Raw genomic sequence first — 15,225 nt, 5'->3', positions numbered from 1 at the left:
CTTATATGAGGGGATCAAAGGGATTACTCCTAAGGGTTTTCTATTCATGGAGACGGTAAATACAAAAGTTGGATCACTTTTCAGTGTTGACATATCTCTGATTACAACATTTTTTAGTTTCTTGCATCTCAACTTAGATGTATGTTGAATAGATGCATACATCAGGGTTTAAAGGGATAAAGTAAATCGCATGAAAGCATAAAGGAAACATGTTTTCAAAAATGCCAGACAGTATCTGAATTGTTAATAGCATTTAACCAAAAGGAGCTTATCAGAGAGAATGATTTCATCAAAGCAATTTCGTTCAGTTGTTTAATTGTTTCATCGAATCTAAAAGTCTAAGCAGGGAACGGGACTTGCAAATGAACTGATTTGGTTTATTTTTTTCCCCCATATAACAATGTTTAATTCAGCGTTTGTACTGTAACGAGCAGAACTTAAGAGTTAAGATGCATATGTTGAGAAAACCCTTGCTTGAAGCCGGTGGAGGACAGACCAGCTGAGTGAGCAGCAGCAGCAGGAGGAGGAGGAGGAGGAGGAGGGGCATACAGACAGCCTGGCTAGTGGAGGAGCTGCTCCACTCCAACTTGAACGGAGTGAACCTGCGACGCAAGCCGCCGCCGCTGCTGCTGAGCCCCCGGCAGCGACCAAGCCATTTGTCTGTCTGGGAGTTTAGCGAGCTAAGCTAACTAGCTGACTAAGTCGTTATCACAGGAACAACGAACTGTGCCGTTTGCAATTCTGGGTGCCAGAATTAAACCACAGTACTGTAACTAGTTGTTTTAGTTTCAATATAAAATGTCTATATTACCGTTCACTCCTCCAATCGTGAAGAGGCTCCTTGGCTGGAAGAAGGGAGAGCAGAACGGGCAAGAGGAGAAATGGTGCGAAAAGGCTGTAAAAAGTCTTGTGAAGAAGTTGAAAAAGACTGGACAGTTGGACGAGTTGGAAAAAGCCATCACAACACAGAATGTCAACACGAAATGCATAACCATACCCAGGTAACCACACAGACAGCGCAAACTAGCTTCCTCGTAGTTAGCTAACCTAGCAAGCTAGTACTGCTCATGACAGCTAACATTAGCCGATTAGCTGGCTAGTTAGCCTGAGCAGTCTCCTTTGATAACGTATCAACGTTAACTGAAACAGATTAGTTACCAAAGTAATTAATGCGCAGATAAAAAGTCTGATTGTTGCAGTGGGTTTTGATTGCATTGTTAGTTAGCCACCGCTGTAAAAACAATCATAGGTAGTAGCTAGAGCTAACATTAGCTGTTAAATGCAAACTTAACCCGCTTTTTCTGCTAGACCTTTTTATTTTGTTTTGTAAACACTTAACACTTAATTGGCATTTTGTCAGTCTGAAATACCGATACATGACAAACTGTTAACGTCTGTGGTTGAGTTGGTGCTATGAATGTCAGCTAACGTTGCTGCACAAAGAAGTGCAACCCCACACATTTAAGTCTGTTATGTCATACTCCAGCGTTAGTTTGCAGAACCGGTGGATCAGCGGTAACCTTCCCAGGTACAATTAAAATGTCACGATTGTGAAGGAATGTGAGGGACAGTTGTGTTTCTCAAATGTGTAAGCAAGTTTCACCTGCTGACACGGTAGCCTGTGGTACATCTAGTGCTACATAAACAAGTGTGTCCACAGTTCACACGTGTGATGATCGGGAGAAGGGGTGGTTTGGCGAGGTAGACTTCTGACTCACGGAGGATGTTTAGACTGGAGTGTGTGCACTGTGGGAAAGCTGGCATAAGTGCTCGTTGGGGGATTCCCCTTATGGGATACCGAAAACCAGTATAGTTTGATATATGAGGTAGATTTTTGGGGTGTGATGGAAGACGCGTGCATTCATACAGTTGTATTGTCAGTGGTATGGGTGAGTCAGCAAGTGTTATTGTAATGTAGCTATGTTAATGTTATAGTATATGCAGTTCAACTAGTTTACTCATTGGACACTGTTTTCATTCAGTAGTAACACTGTAAATGAGACACTGTTAGCCTTGAATCCTTATTTCCACCTGTTGTCCTGGCCTAATTTTCAAATGTTATGTACTTTGAAATAAAGTGAAAATTGTTTACCATAAGCTTCAACGTTAACTCAGCCAGGGGGGCATAAAGAGACATAACAACACAGAGTATACTGTAAATACATTACATCATTTCTACTGAAATGATGTACTGAACTAATTTTGGTGTTGGCACAGTATAGATTTCTTTGTCTCTTGTCCCATTATTCCTACATAAAGTAAATAAGGCACGTTGACATCCTGGCCCTACTGGTAATAGGCAGAGTATAAGGGGCGTGAATACACCCTTCAGTAACTTCTTTAATTGTTAATCATCCTTAAAAAATGTTTCTTTGAATATTTCATCAGGCAGCTTGTAGGATTAATTGCTAATGAAACTGGGCGTCCTCTATAATGGTGTATATAGAAGTCAGAACATGGGTGGTAACTTACATTGAAAACCCTTTCTCAGTTCTTCGGAATGTGCTCGAGGCTCTAGGGAGGGTGTGGGCCACTGTTTGGATTGCGGTTCACTCTCGGTGGGTTCAGGGACTGTAAGTTTACAGAACAACAGCTGTCTTGCTATCTGCTGGGTATACAGTGATTCTGTGATACTGGTATATAGCAGGCCTACTTTGTGCTGTACTGTACTGTGTTTATAAATGTGGGGGTACTGAGCAGTACACACTCATGTGTTTGTGTAGAATCATCAAAAGTGCTTGTTATGTTAAGTGTTACTTATGGAGTAAAACTCTTTGACAGAGGGTGGTTTCTCTCTCATTGAGGATATTATTAGGATAAGAGGTGTTGGGATGCCTGTGAGTTTTTGGCTGGCAGCTGTACAGTTGTTATTTCGTCTGTCAGATGAGAGGGTTTACTCCGTCCAGCTGTGTGTCAGAGTGGCCTCCATGTCAGACGAGTGACAAATCAGGGAGAAGAGTCACAGCCCAAACCCATCTCCAGAGAGCCATGAGAATGACCTCAGCTGACCCAACAAATCCACCCTCTGTGCAGGAAAAGGGGCTCGAAAATGAGTCTGCAGCCATCTTCTTTACAGTGGGTACTGATGTAGTAAAAGCTTGAACTGATTAGTTTGTTGAGCATGTAAAGGTGGTGGGCTGTGGTGTGTGTTTGGAGGATGTGGCCAACTATCCAACTTCATGGGAACAGTGTCCGTCTCTGATTTAACTTTTTACCTGAGACATGCATTTTTTTTTAAGACTGGTAAAGACTGTCAAAGCATGTTGTTCATTTTAAACACACTAGTTAAAAATTCAGAGGTTATCTGCTGCTTGATGTGGCTGGCATGTTGCATGGAATTACAGAAAATGCTTCTGTGCTTTTAATAAAATGTTTCTTTATGTAAGTGATCATTTCAGCAAACATACACCTACCATAATAGTTAAGATAGACACATTATTTGGTTCAGTGCAGCAATCTATTGCTTATGTTAGATAGATAACACAGCAATGACAGGAACACTGTCCTTCTGTTCATAAAAAGTTCTATTTAAAAACAAAAAAATGTCATTTCTATGTAAGGTGATCACTATGTCTTTAATTACCTCAAAGAATATAGTATAAATAAGGCAAATCCTAATGGTGCCTGAAGTTGTCTGGTTTTTTGTCAGCTGTTTGATCTTGTCATCAACGACTCAAACTATTCAATGGAAATTAGAATATTTTGGTTTAAAATAATGATATTAATAAGATGTTTTGTTGGTCACCTTAAAACTAGTGCAAAGCTAGCTTTAACTTGTTTTCCTTGGACCCAAGTCCTCTCTGACATACTTCACGGGAGGTCAAGCCATGGTACACAATGAGAACCATATGTTTCTTGTCAGACAGACTAACAATGAGCTGAACTGTTGTTGAGCTCAACTGGAAAAAAGTTGTAACCACACTGGACTCTATGTGAGGAGAGAGATCAAGGATCAGTTTCCATACTTCCCCTCCTTTTTTAGTCATTTGCGTTTCATGGCAATATATATGGTCCCACTCTTCACGGGTACATAAATACTGTTGATATCAGGTTTCAGTACTTTCTGCACATAGGCCAAAAACTGTGTTTTTATACAGTCAATGCAGTTGTAGCTACTTCGTAGTAGGACATCATCATCAGTCTTTGCATTTGAAAACCACTAATATCAGTTTCTGTAGACTTTGTGCCCAGGCTCAGGCTTTTTTGTATTATCAAATGATTACTTGGCATTAAGTGTTTGATTTTAAGGATGGTTCAGACAGCTGATGTGGTTATGTCAAAAAAGCAAACATCATGTAAACAGTGTTGGAAAAATGTATTATGAACTGGTCTATTGTTTGAAAAATGCTCTGGTGCTCTGCCCTCTGTTAATGTTGATCTATCCAGAACTAGGTAACATTTTAATGTTTTATCTTATAATTTTAGTAATAGTCAGAGCATAGAGCAAAAACAACACAGAGTGATTACATTTAATCTGCATGTAGCATGACAGTCTCTTTGATGGTATATTTCAGGTCTTTAGATGGGCGTCTCCAGGTCTCCCACAGAAAAGGTCTTCCTCACGTGATCTACTGTCGCTTGTGGCGCTGGCCAGACCTGCAGTCCCACCATGAGTTGAGAGCGGTCGACCACTGTGAATTTGCTTTCCACACCAAGAAGGATGAAGTCTGCGTCAACCCCTACCACTACCAGAGGGTGGAGACGCCAAGTGAGTACAGTTAATTGCTACATGATCCAAATGACTGTATTTAAAATAATGCTTTTGCCATAAAGTATACAGAATTCAACATGTCCTTAATGAATGTATATGCGTGTCTCTAGTTTTGCCTCCTGTCCTAGTACCACGACATACAGATATCCCTGCAGTGTTCCCACCATTGGATGACTACAGTCCATCCATTCCTGAGAACACCAACTTCCCTGCTGGCATTGAGCCCCAGAGTAACTATATTCCTGGTGAGAAAATCAGTGCCTCTCATTCTGAAGGCAGAACTTACAACTCTGTGAGCTTGTATTCTCATCATTGATTGTTTAGTGTATGCTTAATTTGGAGAGGGCTGTCCAAAATGGTTATATCCCTGAATTCATTGTTTACAATTAATACTAGATATTGTGGAAACGGTAAATGCTGGTTGTATTGTAATTCTTGTCTCTAAGCAGAAAAAGTCCAGCATTTTCAAGTCACAAAAAACATTTGATTTCAGTAACTGTAGAATATGTCTGACCTGAAAGGATGTGTGTAATATCTTCTCATGTGCTGTGTGTTTTACAGAAACTCCCCCACCAGGGTATCTGAGTGAGGATGGTGAGACAAATGATCACCAGCTTAACCACAGCATGGACACAGGTGAGACGCGTAAATATACACACATTTCAAGCACATATTGTTCTAATTATGCCTTATCGAGATCATGACCGAGTCCTGCATTGCTGCTCTATTTCAGGTTCACCCAGCCTGTCGCCCAATCCTGTGTCACCCGCAAACAGTAATCTTGGTAAGCAAAACCAAAGGGGTTAGCTTTACTTACAGAGCACAGGATTCATTATGTGCACCCATATGGTTAGTAGCCATGACTTAAAGTCCAATTGAGATCACATGTAGCCATCCTTATTGCAGTGCAAAATAATGTCAATGTGTCTTCATGCCTCCACGTTGGCGACAGCCAGGGCCAGAGGCAATATGTTTTCGGGTTGTCTGTCTGTCTGTCTGTCCCATTCTCGTAAACAAGATATCTCATTAATGCTGTGAGGGAATTTCCTAAAATTTGGCACAAACATTCACTTGTACTGAAGGATGAACTGATTAGATTGTGGTCAAGGTCATGGTGACAGTTTGTAACCTCACTCTGGTTGATATGTAGCTGTGTATGATCTAATTGGTTGGCTGGTAGGTTTATTGTGATTAGTTGGTCTGAAGCCTTATTCTCGTTGGTTGGTTGTTTGGTTGGTTGGTCGGTTTCTAGATGGCCTTATTCTGATTGTTTAATTTGTAGCCATGTTCTGATTGGTTGATTGTACCCATATTCTGAATGGTTGGTTGGTTCATGGCCATATTCTAATGCTTTGGTTGGTCTGTAGCCATATACTTGACTTTCCCCTAGGGGATAAATTAAGTAGCTCCATTCTGATTGGTTAGTTGGTTTGTAGCTCTATTCTTATTGGTGGGTTGGTTTTTAGCTTTAATCTGATACAACTTGCGAGAATTTCTCCAATTTTGGCAAAAACAATTCACATGGTTTCAAGAACGGACTGATTAGATTTCAGTGGTCAAAGGTCAACACAATGTCTTTGGAAATCCTCAAGTGAATCCCTTAAGATATGGCACAAAGGTTCACTTGGACTAGATTTTGGTGGTCACCAGCATCAGGTAATGTTGAGCGCTTCCTTGTAGCTCAGTTGCCTAAAGTACTTGGTGTATACCATGTATGCTGTAGATGTGACAATAAGAGCACACATGTAGGACCAGTTCTAGAGACCTGAGTCTGCAATACTGCAACAATTGACCCAACCCCCACTGTACCTGATGACTGTACCAGAGTGTACATGCCCTGTCCTGTCAAGATGATTCCTCTATAAAATGCCTCCACCAAAGAAATTATCCTGATTAGGTGGGATTTAATCTGCAGTAGGATTATATTCTTCTGATTTTGGTCATGGACAACTCATCATCTGTTTTTTCTTGTTGTTCAGTTTACTGAAGAAGTCAGTAAACCAAAAACTGCTTAATTCTTAATCAAGGTGCTGTTTGTACTGTATGAAGTCCACAGACTGTCAGATTAGAATATCTTTGTAGGGGTGAACATGTGTGTGAGAGACAGATGAGTAATATACAGGAGCAGTGAACTACGTCTGGGAGGCTTAGCCTCAGGGCAGTAACAGAGTAAGTATGGTATGAATAGGGTCTTTGTCTATGGTCTGTCCTTGTCTGTGGAAAGGCTAGCTACAGACAGCTCAAGGTAATGCAATAATAATAACATCCGGTTGCCAGGTTATTCTATCTATGTGGAAAGCCACCAGGAGGTCATTGTTAAAAAAAATAATAAATACGCACGTAATGTCTTGGCTATTCCCGGCTGGGGCCATGAGGGTCGTGGGAAAGAGGTATTTGAAGAGAAATCAAAGGGAACATGATCAGCACTGTGCATCTTCACAGTCCAATGGTTGTTTGACCCCAAAGCATTTTACCTGTTCTCATGAACTTCTTCATCCTTTTTTCAAGGCCCTAACTGAAGCCCTTTCCTCTCGCAGACTTACAGCCTGTGACGTACTGTGAATCTGCCTTCTGGTGCTCCATCTCCTACTATGAGCTGAACCAACGCGTAGGAGAGACCTTCCACGCCTCCCAGCCCTCCCTCACAGTAGATGGATTCACAGACCCTTCCAATTCTGAGCGTTTCTGTCTTGGCTTGCTGTCCAACGTCAACCGCAATTCAGCAGTAGAGCTCACACGCAGACACATAGGTACTCATTTTATTTTACAGGTACCACATACGCTCTGATCTAATTGCGTTTTATATTTGCACTTGACATAATCAGGAGGTTACTGTGCACTGAGCTACAATTGTTTCTCTTCCTTTCCAGGACGGGGCGTGAGGTTGTACTACATTGGGGGAGAGGTGTTTGCAGAGTGTCTCAGTGACAGTGCCATCTTTGTCCAGAGTCCCAACTGCAACCAGCGCTATGGCTGGCATCCTGCCACTGTCTGCAAAATCCCTCCAGGTTAGCATGAAAGCATATGAACAAACGGATGAAAGCATATGAACAAACACATGAAGCCAATGGAGACAAAGTGACCAGAGCATAACCGAGTTCTAATGACCTACTGACACTAACATCTACATGGTTCTCAGTGTCAGTAAGCCTAATCGTGAATCTTTTGTTTGTCAGGTTGCAACCTGAAGATCTTCAACAATCAGGAGTTTGCTGCCCTGCTTGCCCAGTCAGTCAATCAGGGCTTTGAGGCTGTCTACCAGCTCACAAGGATGTGTACAATTCGCATGAGCTTTGTCAAGGGTTGGGGAGCTGAGTACAGGTAAATACATTTTTTAAACAAATTAAGCTGCTTAAAACTGAATATTTATAATGATTATTCTATATTTATAATATCTAGTAATTGATAAATGCATTATATTTATTTTTGATTGATATTTACATGTTACTTACTAAAGGCTACTGTATAAGGCACTGGAAAGATCAACCAGGTCATTGTCATATCAGCATAGAATTGATGTAATTTCCATCTCCATCTCCAAAATTGATAACTCAGAATTTGACTAGCAGATACTAGACTTAAAAAGTAACATTTAACTGACCCAGCAAGTGACTACAGTCTCCTACTGTCACTTTGCTTTTCTTTGTCTGTCATAAGTACTACTTGGATAAACACAGATTGAATGTTTAGGGAGGCTGTAAGGTCTGACTAATGCCCAGTGTGTGGGACGGGGGCAGGGGGTTTAAGGGTGTCTGAAATGGGCTTTCTGTGAACCTGCCCCTCTCTAAGGGTTCTTATGGGAGAAAATGTCATTATGAAGGCACAATAGCACATAAAGCCATGTACAGCCAGAACCAGACACACAGTGTACCTTTCTCTTCTCATGGCCACACCTTACCTGCTCGCTTTTTGTATAGAAACACACTCCATAGTTATGTCTGTTAGCTGGTCTTATTTCAGCTTCTACGGTGGAATAAAGCTCCTGCTTTAACAGGGCTGTCAACGTTTGAACACATTCCCAACTGAAATCAAATTGATTCCAGGTATAAATTCCTTGACAACAAAGGTTAAGTGCTGGCTAAATGCAAGCTGTACCCATTTCTAGCTAATTGTATTGTTAATTGTTTTGTTTGACTATTCGTCTACTTGTTTTGCTGTTATTGTATGATCTTGTGAGTTTTATTTGTGTTTGTTTTGTTTTTGCACATCCCAATCAATACCTTCAGTATAGTATTTTGACTATTTCAATTACACTGTACATGTAAAGCCCAACTAGGCACAAGAGTTGAAAATTAGCAATAGCTATAAACTATAAATATGTTAAATTGCATCGTAAAATAAATTAATAAATAAATCAACAAAATAAAAACAAAACAAAACACATAGTCCATATGCTCCTGCATTTGTCTCAGACTGTTTGATGTTATCAGTAAACAAAGTTTTAAGGGCTCATCACCCCTTTTGTTTTCCTTGAGTCTGTTGCACTGCACATGTTCAGGACACAAAAGTTCCATCAAGCTGTGAACCCAAATTAAGAAGAAAAGGTATGATGGCTTGATTTTTATGGTCAGGATAATTAAATTCAGTTTGGGGATGAAAAAAAAAGATGAAGGGGTGCTTCACACAGACGGTAGCAGACTTATAAAGGAAAAAGAAGTTGATGGGTGAGGGTGCAACTGTGAGTCGGCAAGAGAAGTTTGAGTAACAGAAGAAGAATGCAGCAGGCATGCAGTGGTGTGGGGGATGTGGAGTGGGAGATGAACCCATTTCAAACACGCTTTGCAAAGGGGATTCCCACTGGACTACAAGTGGTGCGTGTTGTGTTTCTGGCACCAAACACCTTGGAGAAAAACATCCCTTGCAGAAACCCAATTGATCTCAGAAATGGCCAGTAGAGTTAGGCTCACTGTTGGTGTTAATTCAACTAAAAATACTCGTGTAGACTGTATCTCTGCATTGACTATAATGGAAGTTATTTTAACAATGAGATGTCTCACAGGGATTTTAATAGTGTAGTACTATTATGTATGATAAAAAACTCTCAGTAAAGACAAAGTATGTTTCCCCTCTCCTTCTCTGTACCCTGCAGACGTCAGACAGTGACCAGCACCCCCTGTTGGATAGAGCTGCATCTCAATGGCCCTTTGCAGTGGCTGGACAAGGTCCTCACACAGATGGGCTCTCCCAGCATCCACTGCTCCAGTGTGTCGTAGGAGCAGCCCTCTGTCCCATCCACACACTTGAACACAAACCACATAGGAAAACTCAAGCTTCTGTCAGTTATAAGGAAAGATACGCCATTCATCAAATCGTCAGTTCACTCTCCTCCCTCGCTGTCTCTTAACATTTCACCTCATATGCATAGCACTTTCCATAGTACCATTTAGTGTCCCCATGTGATGGTTATTTTAGGACTTGTACATTGATTTGTTTTCATGTGTTCAAAAGGAAACCACAGGGTATTTGCAGTAGGTTTCAAAAGAATAATCACCTTTTTCTTCATTATTCATTAAGACATCATGTCTGTTTTTTTAAGTTATTTTTGGGCATTTTTGCCTTTATTGTGATAGCGGTTGTGAGAGGGAGACACGAGGGTCGACGAGAGAATGGGGGGATGACATGCAACATAGGACCCAGGCCGGACTTGAACCCTGGGCTGCTGGGGTGAGGACTGGGGGCGCCCCAGACATTATATCTTTGTGTTGGAAGTTCTTTCGTTTTTTTGATGTTTGTTGTCCAAGTTGAAGTTATGGCACAGTTTCACCTTGGCCACCATCTACATGTTTCAAAACATTTTTGATTCTATGAATTAGCTAAAATTATGAATATGCTAACATCACTGGTGTGTCAGTGTCCCAGACCCACTCTTTGTAATCACTGAATTGGGAGGCTTATTTATCAATTGAACCATGAATTAACATGAAAAATATCATTATGAGTAGTGATTAAATAGAATATATTTAATTAATATTTTAAGTACAAGGTACTTTGCCCATATTGATTTATCTATATTAATGAAAGCATCAATTATCTGATTGATCATTTAATTGGTATTTTATCTATTTTAAACAAAATATAGACATTAGCACCATTGTTTCTTGAGAAGAACCCTTGTATGAAAACTATTTTGCTCAGTGAAAGAGACATTTTATAAGTTATTTTTGCATACTGTCCTGCATGGGAATATATTTTTATTATTGCCTCAATATGATTGTACATAAATATTTATAGCTTGTGATTTCTTGTAGTCATGCATTGCTTGAAACAGTGGACCTGACTGACCTCTGGCATGAGTAGATTCACAGAAAGACTTTGCTTTAATGACCCAAAACTTGGCCTGTGTAATGCAGGCTTTTCTAACCTGGGTCAGCTGGTTGTTAAGTGTAACACATGGGATTACTACACCAGCTATTACCGTTATTCCAAGTCATATGACATACAGTATGGGTGATCATAGTGGACTGATTGAATTTATGCACCGTGTGAATTCAGTGTGAAGGGTACTCAGTAGCAGTGACTGTGGTTCATCCATCGATGACGATGTAGAGTGAAAACATAAATACAGGTCTTTTCACATATTACCAACTGTTAGCCAGTAGTACACAATGCTCCTTGTGGGTAAATGATGCACTTCATGTTTAATGTGTTGATCAGTGTAACGCTTTAGTTCTAGTGGTAATTTGCTTGTCCAAAAAATACTGTATATTACATGTACATTGCTACAATATAAGGCATGTGTAATATGCTCGCTGTCCTCGGTCATTGTCTATGAAGCCACAATGTTAATCCTGCACTTACGTATAGTACATAAGACTGAGTTACCATGTTATCTATTTAAAACGTTACATGGTGCTAAACTGAAATACTGTCTACTACAGTGCATTAGGTAGTTGGTAGATCTGTATCAGTACTTGTGTTCCTTGATATTCTTAGTTGGTGGATTTCTATTCTAAGTCTTATGTACATGTTTATTTCATGTAGCCCAATATTTGTTCTCAAATGACCATTGTTTTGTTATCTGTGAAAATTTAATAAATTGCAACTGGGAAAAATTATTTAATTTTGCTGTGCATATTATTCTTTAATAACAATGAGTTTAGCTGTATATTCACAGATGTGACAGTTTTGTCTACACAGTAAATAAGCCACACTAAAGAGCAGAACAAATTAAAATCACAAGTCTTTATGTTGATTCAACAGAATGTGCATTACATTTCTTACAACTCTAAGGATAAGGCACATTATGTCACTTGAAAATATATGTGACAACTGTACCTAAAGGACAAATACACAAATCAAAGCCCACACAATTTAATTTCATGTTTTTCCACCTGCAACACCATCATGTGCTGAGGTTCACTGAGGGCTTTACGCATAGTGAAGGGACCCAGGGGAGAAGATTGAGGGTCAGGGCCACACAAGGGCTCTCTTCTCTCCCTATTAAGGATTTCCATCTGCTTCTCACTATACACCAGTATTGCAATCGTTTCATTTTAATAATCAAAAGTTTCTAAACACGACTATGCCTTCAGTGCCATCTGTAAGCATCTCCACATTCCAAGTGCAAGAAGCAGGTCAAAGGGCGCTGGATCTTGTGGGAGCCCCAGGAAAGGAGGAGGATCAGGAGAAAGGAGACGGAGTCACAGGTAGCTACTCTTAGCTTTCCTCACCCGATGATAACCCATCTATCTCATCAACATCGCCACCAATGGCCATCCAAAACGCTTTTGCTACCTGGAAATGACAATTATTGTAATGTAAATAACCAGATTTTGTGTGAGCATGTTTACTTAAACAACAGATTGCGCCAATCAATGATTTGGACTGAAATTAAATAAAGGAAGTCTGTCATCACTCTAACAATGTGTTTATAAGGTTAACATTTCTAACATTTCTATGTCACATTATTAACATTACTAATGTAATAATTTATGTGACTAACACAACATTAACTTAAGCATGGACTTACTAGTTTGATTATGGTGTGAGGTGACTCTAGTAATATTGCCTATCGTCTAGTCTAGATAATAAACACTAGTTTATTAACAATTTGTGATACAATGTTCAAAACAATTCCATGGTAATGTCCTACTCCACTGAGAATTTTGATACAATCACCATACTCAAGCATGCATCCATGATCACAAACTATGAAAGTGAACAGGTTCAAGTTTGGTGTCTTGCAGTGAATAGTTTCTTACCTTCTCTGCATGAACCTTTCTCTGCTCATGAGGTAATGAAGAAGCTTTGTCTGCAGATTTAAAATCAGAGACCAAATCATCATAAATGACCTCAGCTCTGCAAAGATTTGACCTCAATATGAACAATGAGAGCAAATTGCAAACAGACCAAAGATCCTATGAGTTTTGAAAAGGCAAAACACAGGCTGTGGCTATTTTTCTTTTGACAAAGTTGTTCATTTGTTTTTCCTCATTACCTTTCATCTCTTTTAATTTCGTAAAGAGGCGTTCAAAGTTATCCACATCTGCATCTCCAGCTGTCAGATTAGCAAGCTCCTGAATGTCCAAATCAGTCATTGCATCTGAGAAAATCAAAACAAATGAATTTTAATAATCTAAGTTTGGGAAGAAAATAATTTCTTATTTCAAAAACAGATTCCATCAGAAGCCGCTCACTTACCAACTACTGTGTCCTCTTGTGTGTCTGCATTGGTACTACTTTCTGTATGGTTGGCCTCCTCATTATCAAGTGTGCCCTCTACTGGCAAGTTGGAAGACTGCCACAAAAAAGGAGCTAGGGTTAGCATGCCTCAAAAACTGACAGATTTAAAATCCCATTTAAATGAAAATGGATTGATATATGTAATAAAGAAAGCAAGAACATACAGAAAGACAAGAACAAATGTAAATGAAATTACAGTTAAAGCAAATTAAAATGGTTACATGAAAAAAAAGCTACTGACTGGGGGATCTTGGCAGGTCCGTGGATTGTTGTGTCTGGAGGCCACCAAACTGCTCATCAGACCAAACCCCTGATTGTACCCTGTCAGACAGATATACAAACTGTCACATGACATACTTACAGAGATATATTAAATAGTGAGGGAATGCAATAGGTAATTGTATATGTGTTTTCATCTCACCATCCTTCATTTCCACACTGGACCACACGTTTGCGTTGAGAGCCTGGACAATTCTCTTTACTCCTGTGGATTCTGGAAAGTCATCTGATAAGGGAAACATGAGGGCACAAAAATGAGCAAAACAACCAACAATGGATATAAAAGTATGCAGTGTTGTAGTTTCCACTGCTTGTAAAACTCACCATCTTCATCTGGCAACTCCTGTGGATTGAGCTCCACCAGCTCAAAGGCATGAGCCAAACACCACTGCTGTGCTTCATGTCTGGTGACCCCTAGAATATGAATAAAATTTCAGATGTCATATAATATCCCTCAAAAGTTGTATTCTGGTGCTTTCTCCAAAACAGCAGTCACCACAGCGCTGGAGAACTAACCATTTTCACAGACTCTGTCACACACCAGAATGAGCACCTCTGGAGCAAGATCTTCCACCACTGATATCCAAGGATGTAGTTTTTCCAGACCATCCTTCTGCATACACCATGCACACAAGATAAACGGATATCAGTGGATATACTTCTGAGATTAAAATAAAAACAAAAACTTAATTCTTAAGTTACGTACCACTGTACTGTCAAAATAGGCGATGAAAGCCTGCATGGACTGGGCAATTTCTGACGACATTTGAAAAGTGCTTGGTACAACACATAGCCTGACATCTGCTGTATAATATTTGTTGTTGATTGTCCAGGGATACCAGGCAACCGTTTCTTCTCGCTTGGTGGGCTCGGGCAAAGTCTTCGTACTGAGGATCTCTAAGGCAAAACACATTTGTTTTAAAGCACACCAACAAATAAGACATTACGGTAGGCTACGTTGCTCAGCCTGCCAGCTGTGTCCTTCAAGAGACTTAGCATAGCCGTCTTTATATCTGCCCCACAAAAGTAAATGACTTAACTAGCTTGACAAGCTCAGACAAACGTATTATTAACCTGTATTAGCGACTTGTAGGCTACGAGTAAGTTAGCTTTGTTGAACATTAGCCTGTTTGCCAAATCATGCAAGTTAACCTTACGTTTTATCAGCTCTTCTTCTTTAAAACCACTGTCACAGCTAGTGATGAGCACACAGGGAATATTCATCTCTGCGGTTTCTTCTGTAGCTGACATTTTATAATATTTAGTGCAAAGCTCTCCAGCTGCTAGCTTAGCGCGACGTTAACCAACTCTGACAACCTTTCAACTCTGACTGAGCACACGGTCACTTCCGGTGCAACATTTCAAGATTTCAAGAAACAGGACTCACAGCTTTTTTTTAAAACACACACATATAAGTGCCTATTAGGGAATTGCTTAAACGAATATAATATGTATGCTTAATGACATTTATGTTAATGGCGATATTTACGTTGACATTAAATGTGCTTCTTGTGTTTATGTGACAATGGGATTTTAAGCCCGGACTTTTGTCT

At 39.9% G+C, this 15,225-nt stretch overlaps 2 protein-coding genes across 2 annotated transcripts; one reads left to right on the top strand and one right to left on the bottom strand.

The window, feature by feature from the left end:
* Positions 1-579: 579 nt before the first annotated feature.
* smad3b (SMAD family member 3b) lies at positions 580-11,766 on the top strand. The gene is made up of 9 exons (XM_023422548.2): positions 580-1,001; positions 4,515-4,708; positions 4,822-4,956; positions 5,273-5,347; positions 5,445-5,495; positions 7,249-7,461; positions 7,582-7,719; positions 7,888-8,032; positions 9,801-11,766. Exons 1-9 carry the CDS (start codon positions 799-801, stop codon positions 9,922-9,924), a joined length of 1,278 nt encoding a protein of 425 aa, XP_023278316.1. The 5' UTR covers positions 580-798; the 3' UTR covers positions 9,925-11,766.
* A 112-nt stretch (positions 11,767-11,878) lies between these two features.
* On the bottom strand, positions 11,879-15,001 carry aagab (alpha and gamma adaptin binding protein). The gene is made up of 10 exons (XM_023422556.2): positions 14,830-15,001; positions 14,379-14,569; positions 14,189-14,285; positions 13,997-14,086; positions 13,815-13,898; positions 13,635-13,714; positions 13,352-13,448; positions 13,149-13,253; positions 12,913-12,962; positions 11,879-12,445 (listed from the first exon to the last, which is right to left on the bottom strand). Exons 1-10 carry the CDS (start codon positions 14,921-14,923, stop codon positions 12,368-12,370), a joined length of 966 nt encoding a protein of 321 aa, XP_023278324.1. The 5' UTR covers positions 14,924-15,001; the 3' UTR covers positions 11,879-12,367.
* Positions 15,002-15,225: the final 224 nt, after the last annotated feature.

Source organism: Seriola lalandi, unplaced genomic scaffold (assembly GCF_002814215.2).
Source record: "Seriola lalandi dorsalis isolate HSWRI2012SDOR001 ecotype SW California unplaced genomic scaffold, Sedor1 jcf7180002054682, whole genome shotgun sequence".
NCBI classification, from domain to species: Eukaryota; Metazoa; Chordata; class Actinopteri; order Carangiformes; family Carangidae; genus Seriola; species Seriola lalandi.
The sequence above is the reverse complement of the archived record's forward strand: the minus strand, read 5'-3'. Positions and strand labels throughout refer to the sequence as shown.

Excerpts from the sequence above, each read along its gene's own strand:
- smad3b (XM_023422548.2), top strand. The coding sequence starts at position 799 with ATGTCTATATTACCGTTCACTCCTCCAATCGTGAAGAGGCTCCTTGGC. Across the intron at positions 1,002-4,514 it reads AAATGCATAACCATACCCAG|GTCTTTAGATGGGCGTCTCC; the intron begins GTAACCACACAG and ends GGTATATTTCAG. Across the intron at positions 7,720-7,887 it reads TGTCTGCAAAATCCCTCCAG|GTTGCAACCTGAAGATCTTC; the intron begins GTTAGCATGAAA and ends TTTGTTTGTCAG.
- aagab (XM_023422556.2), bottom strand. The coding sequence starts at position 14,923 with ATGTCAGCTACAGAAGAAACCGCAGAGATGAATATTCCCTGTGTGCTC. Across the intron at positions 13,715-13,814 it reads CAGTGTGGAAATGAAGGATG|GGTACAATCAGGGGTTTGGT; the intron begins GTGAGATGAAAA and ends TCTGTCTGACAG. Across the intron at positions 13,449-13,634 it reads GGACCTGCCAAGATCCCCCA|TCTTCCAACTTGCCAGTAGA; the intron begins GTCAGTAGCTTT and ends TTTTTGTGGCAG.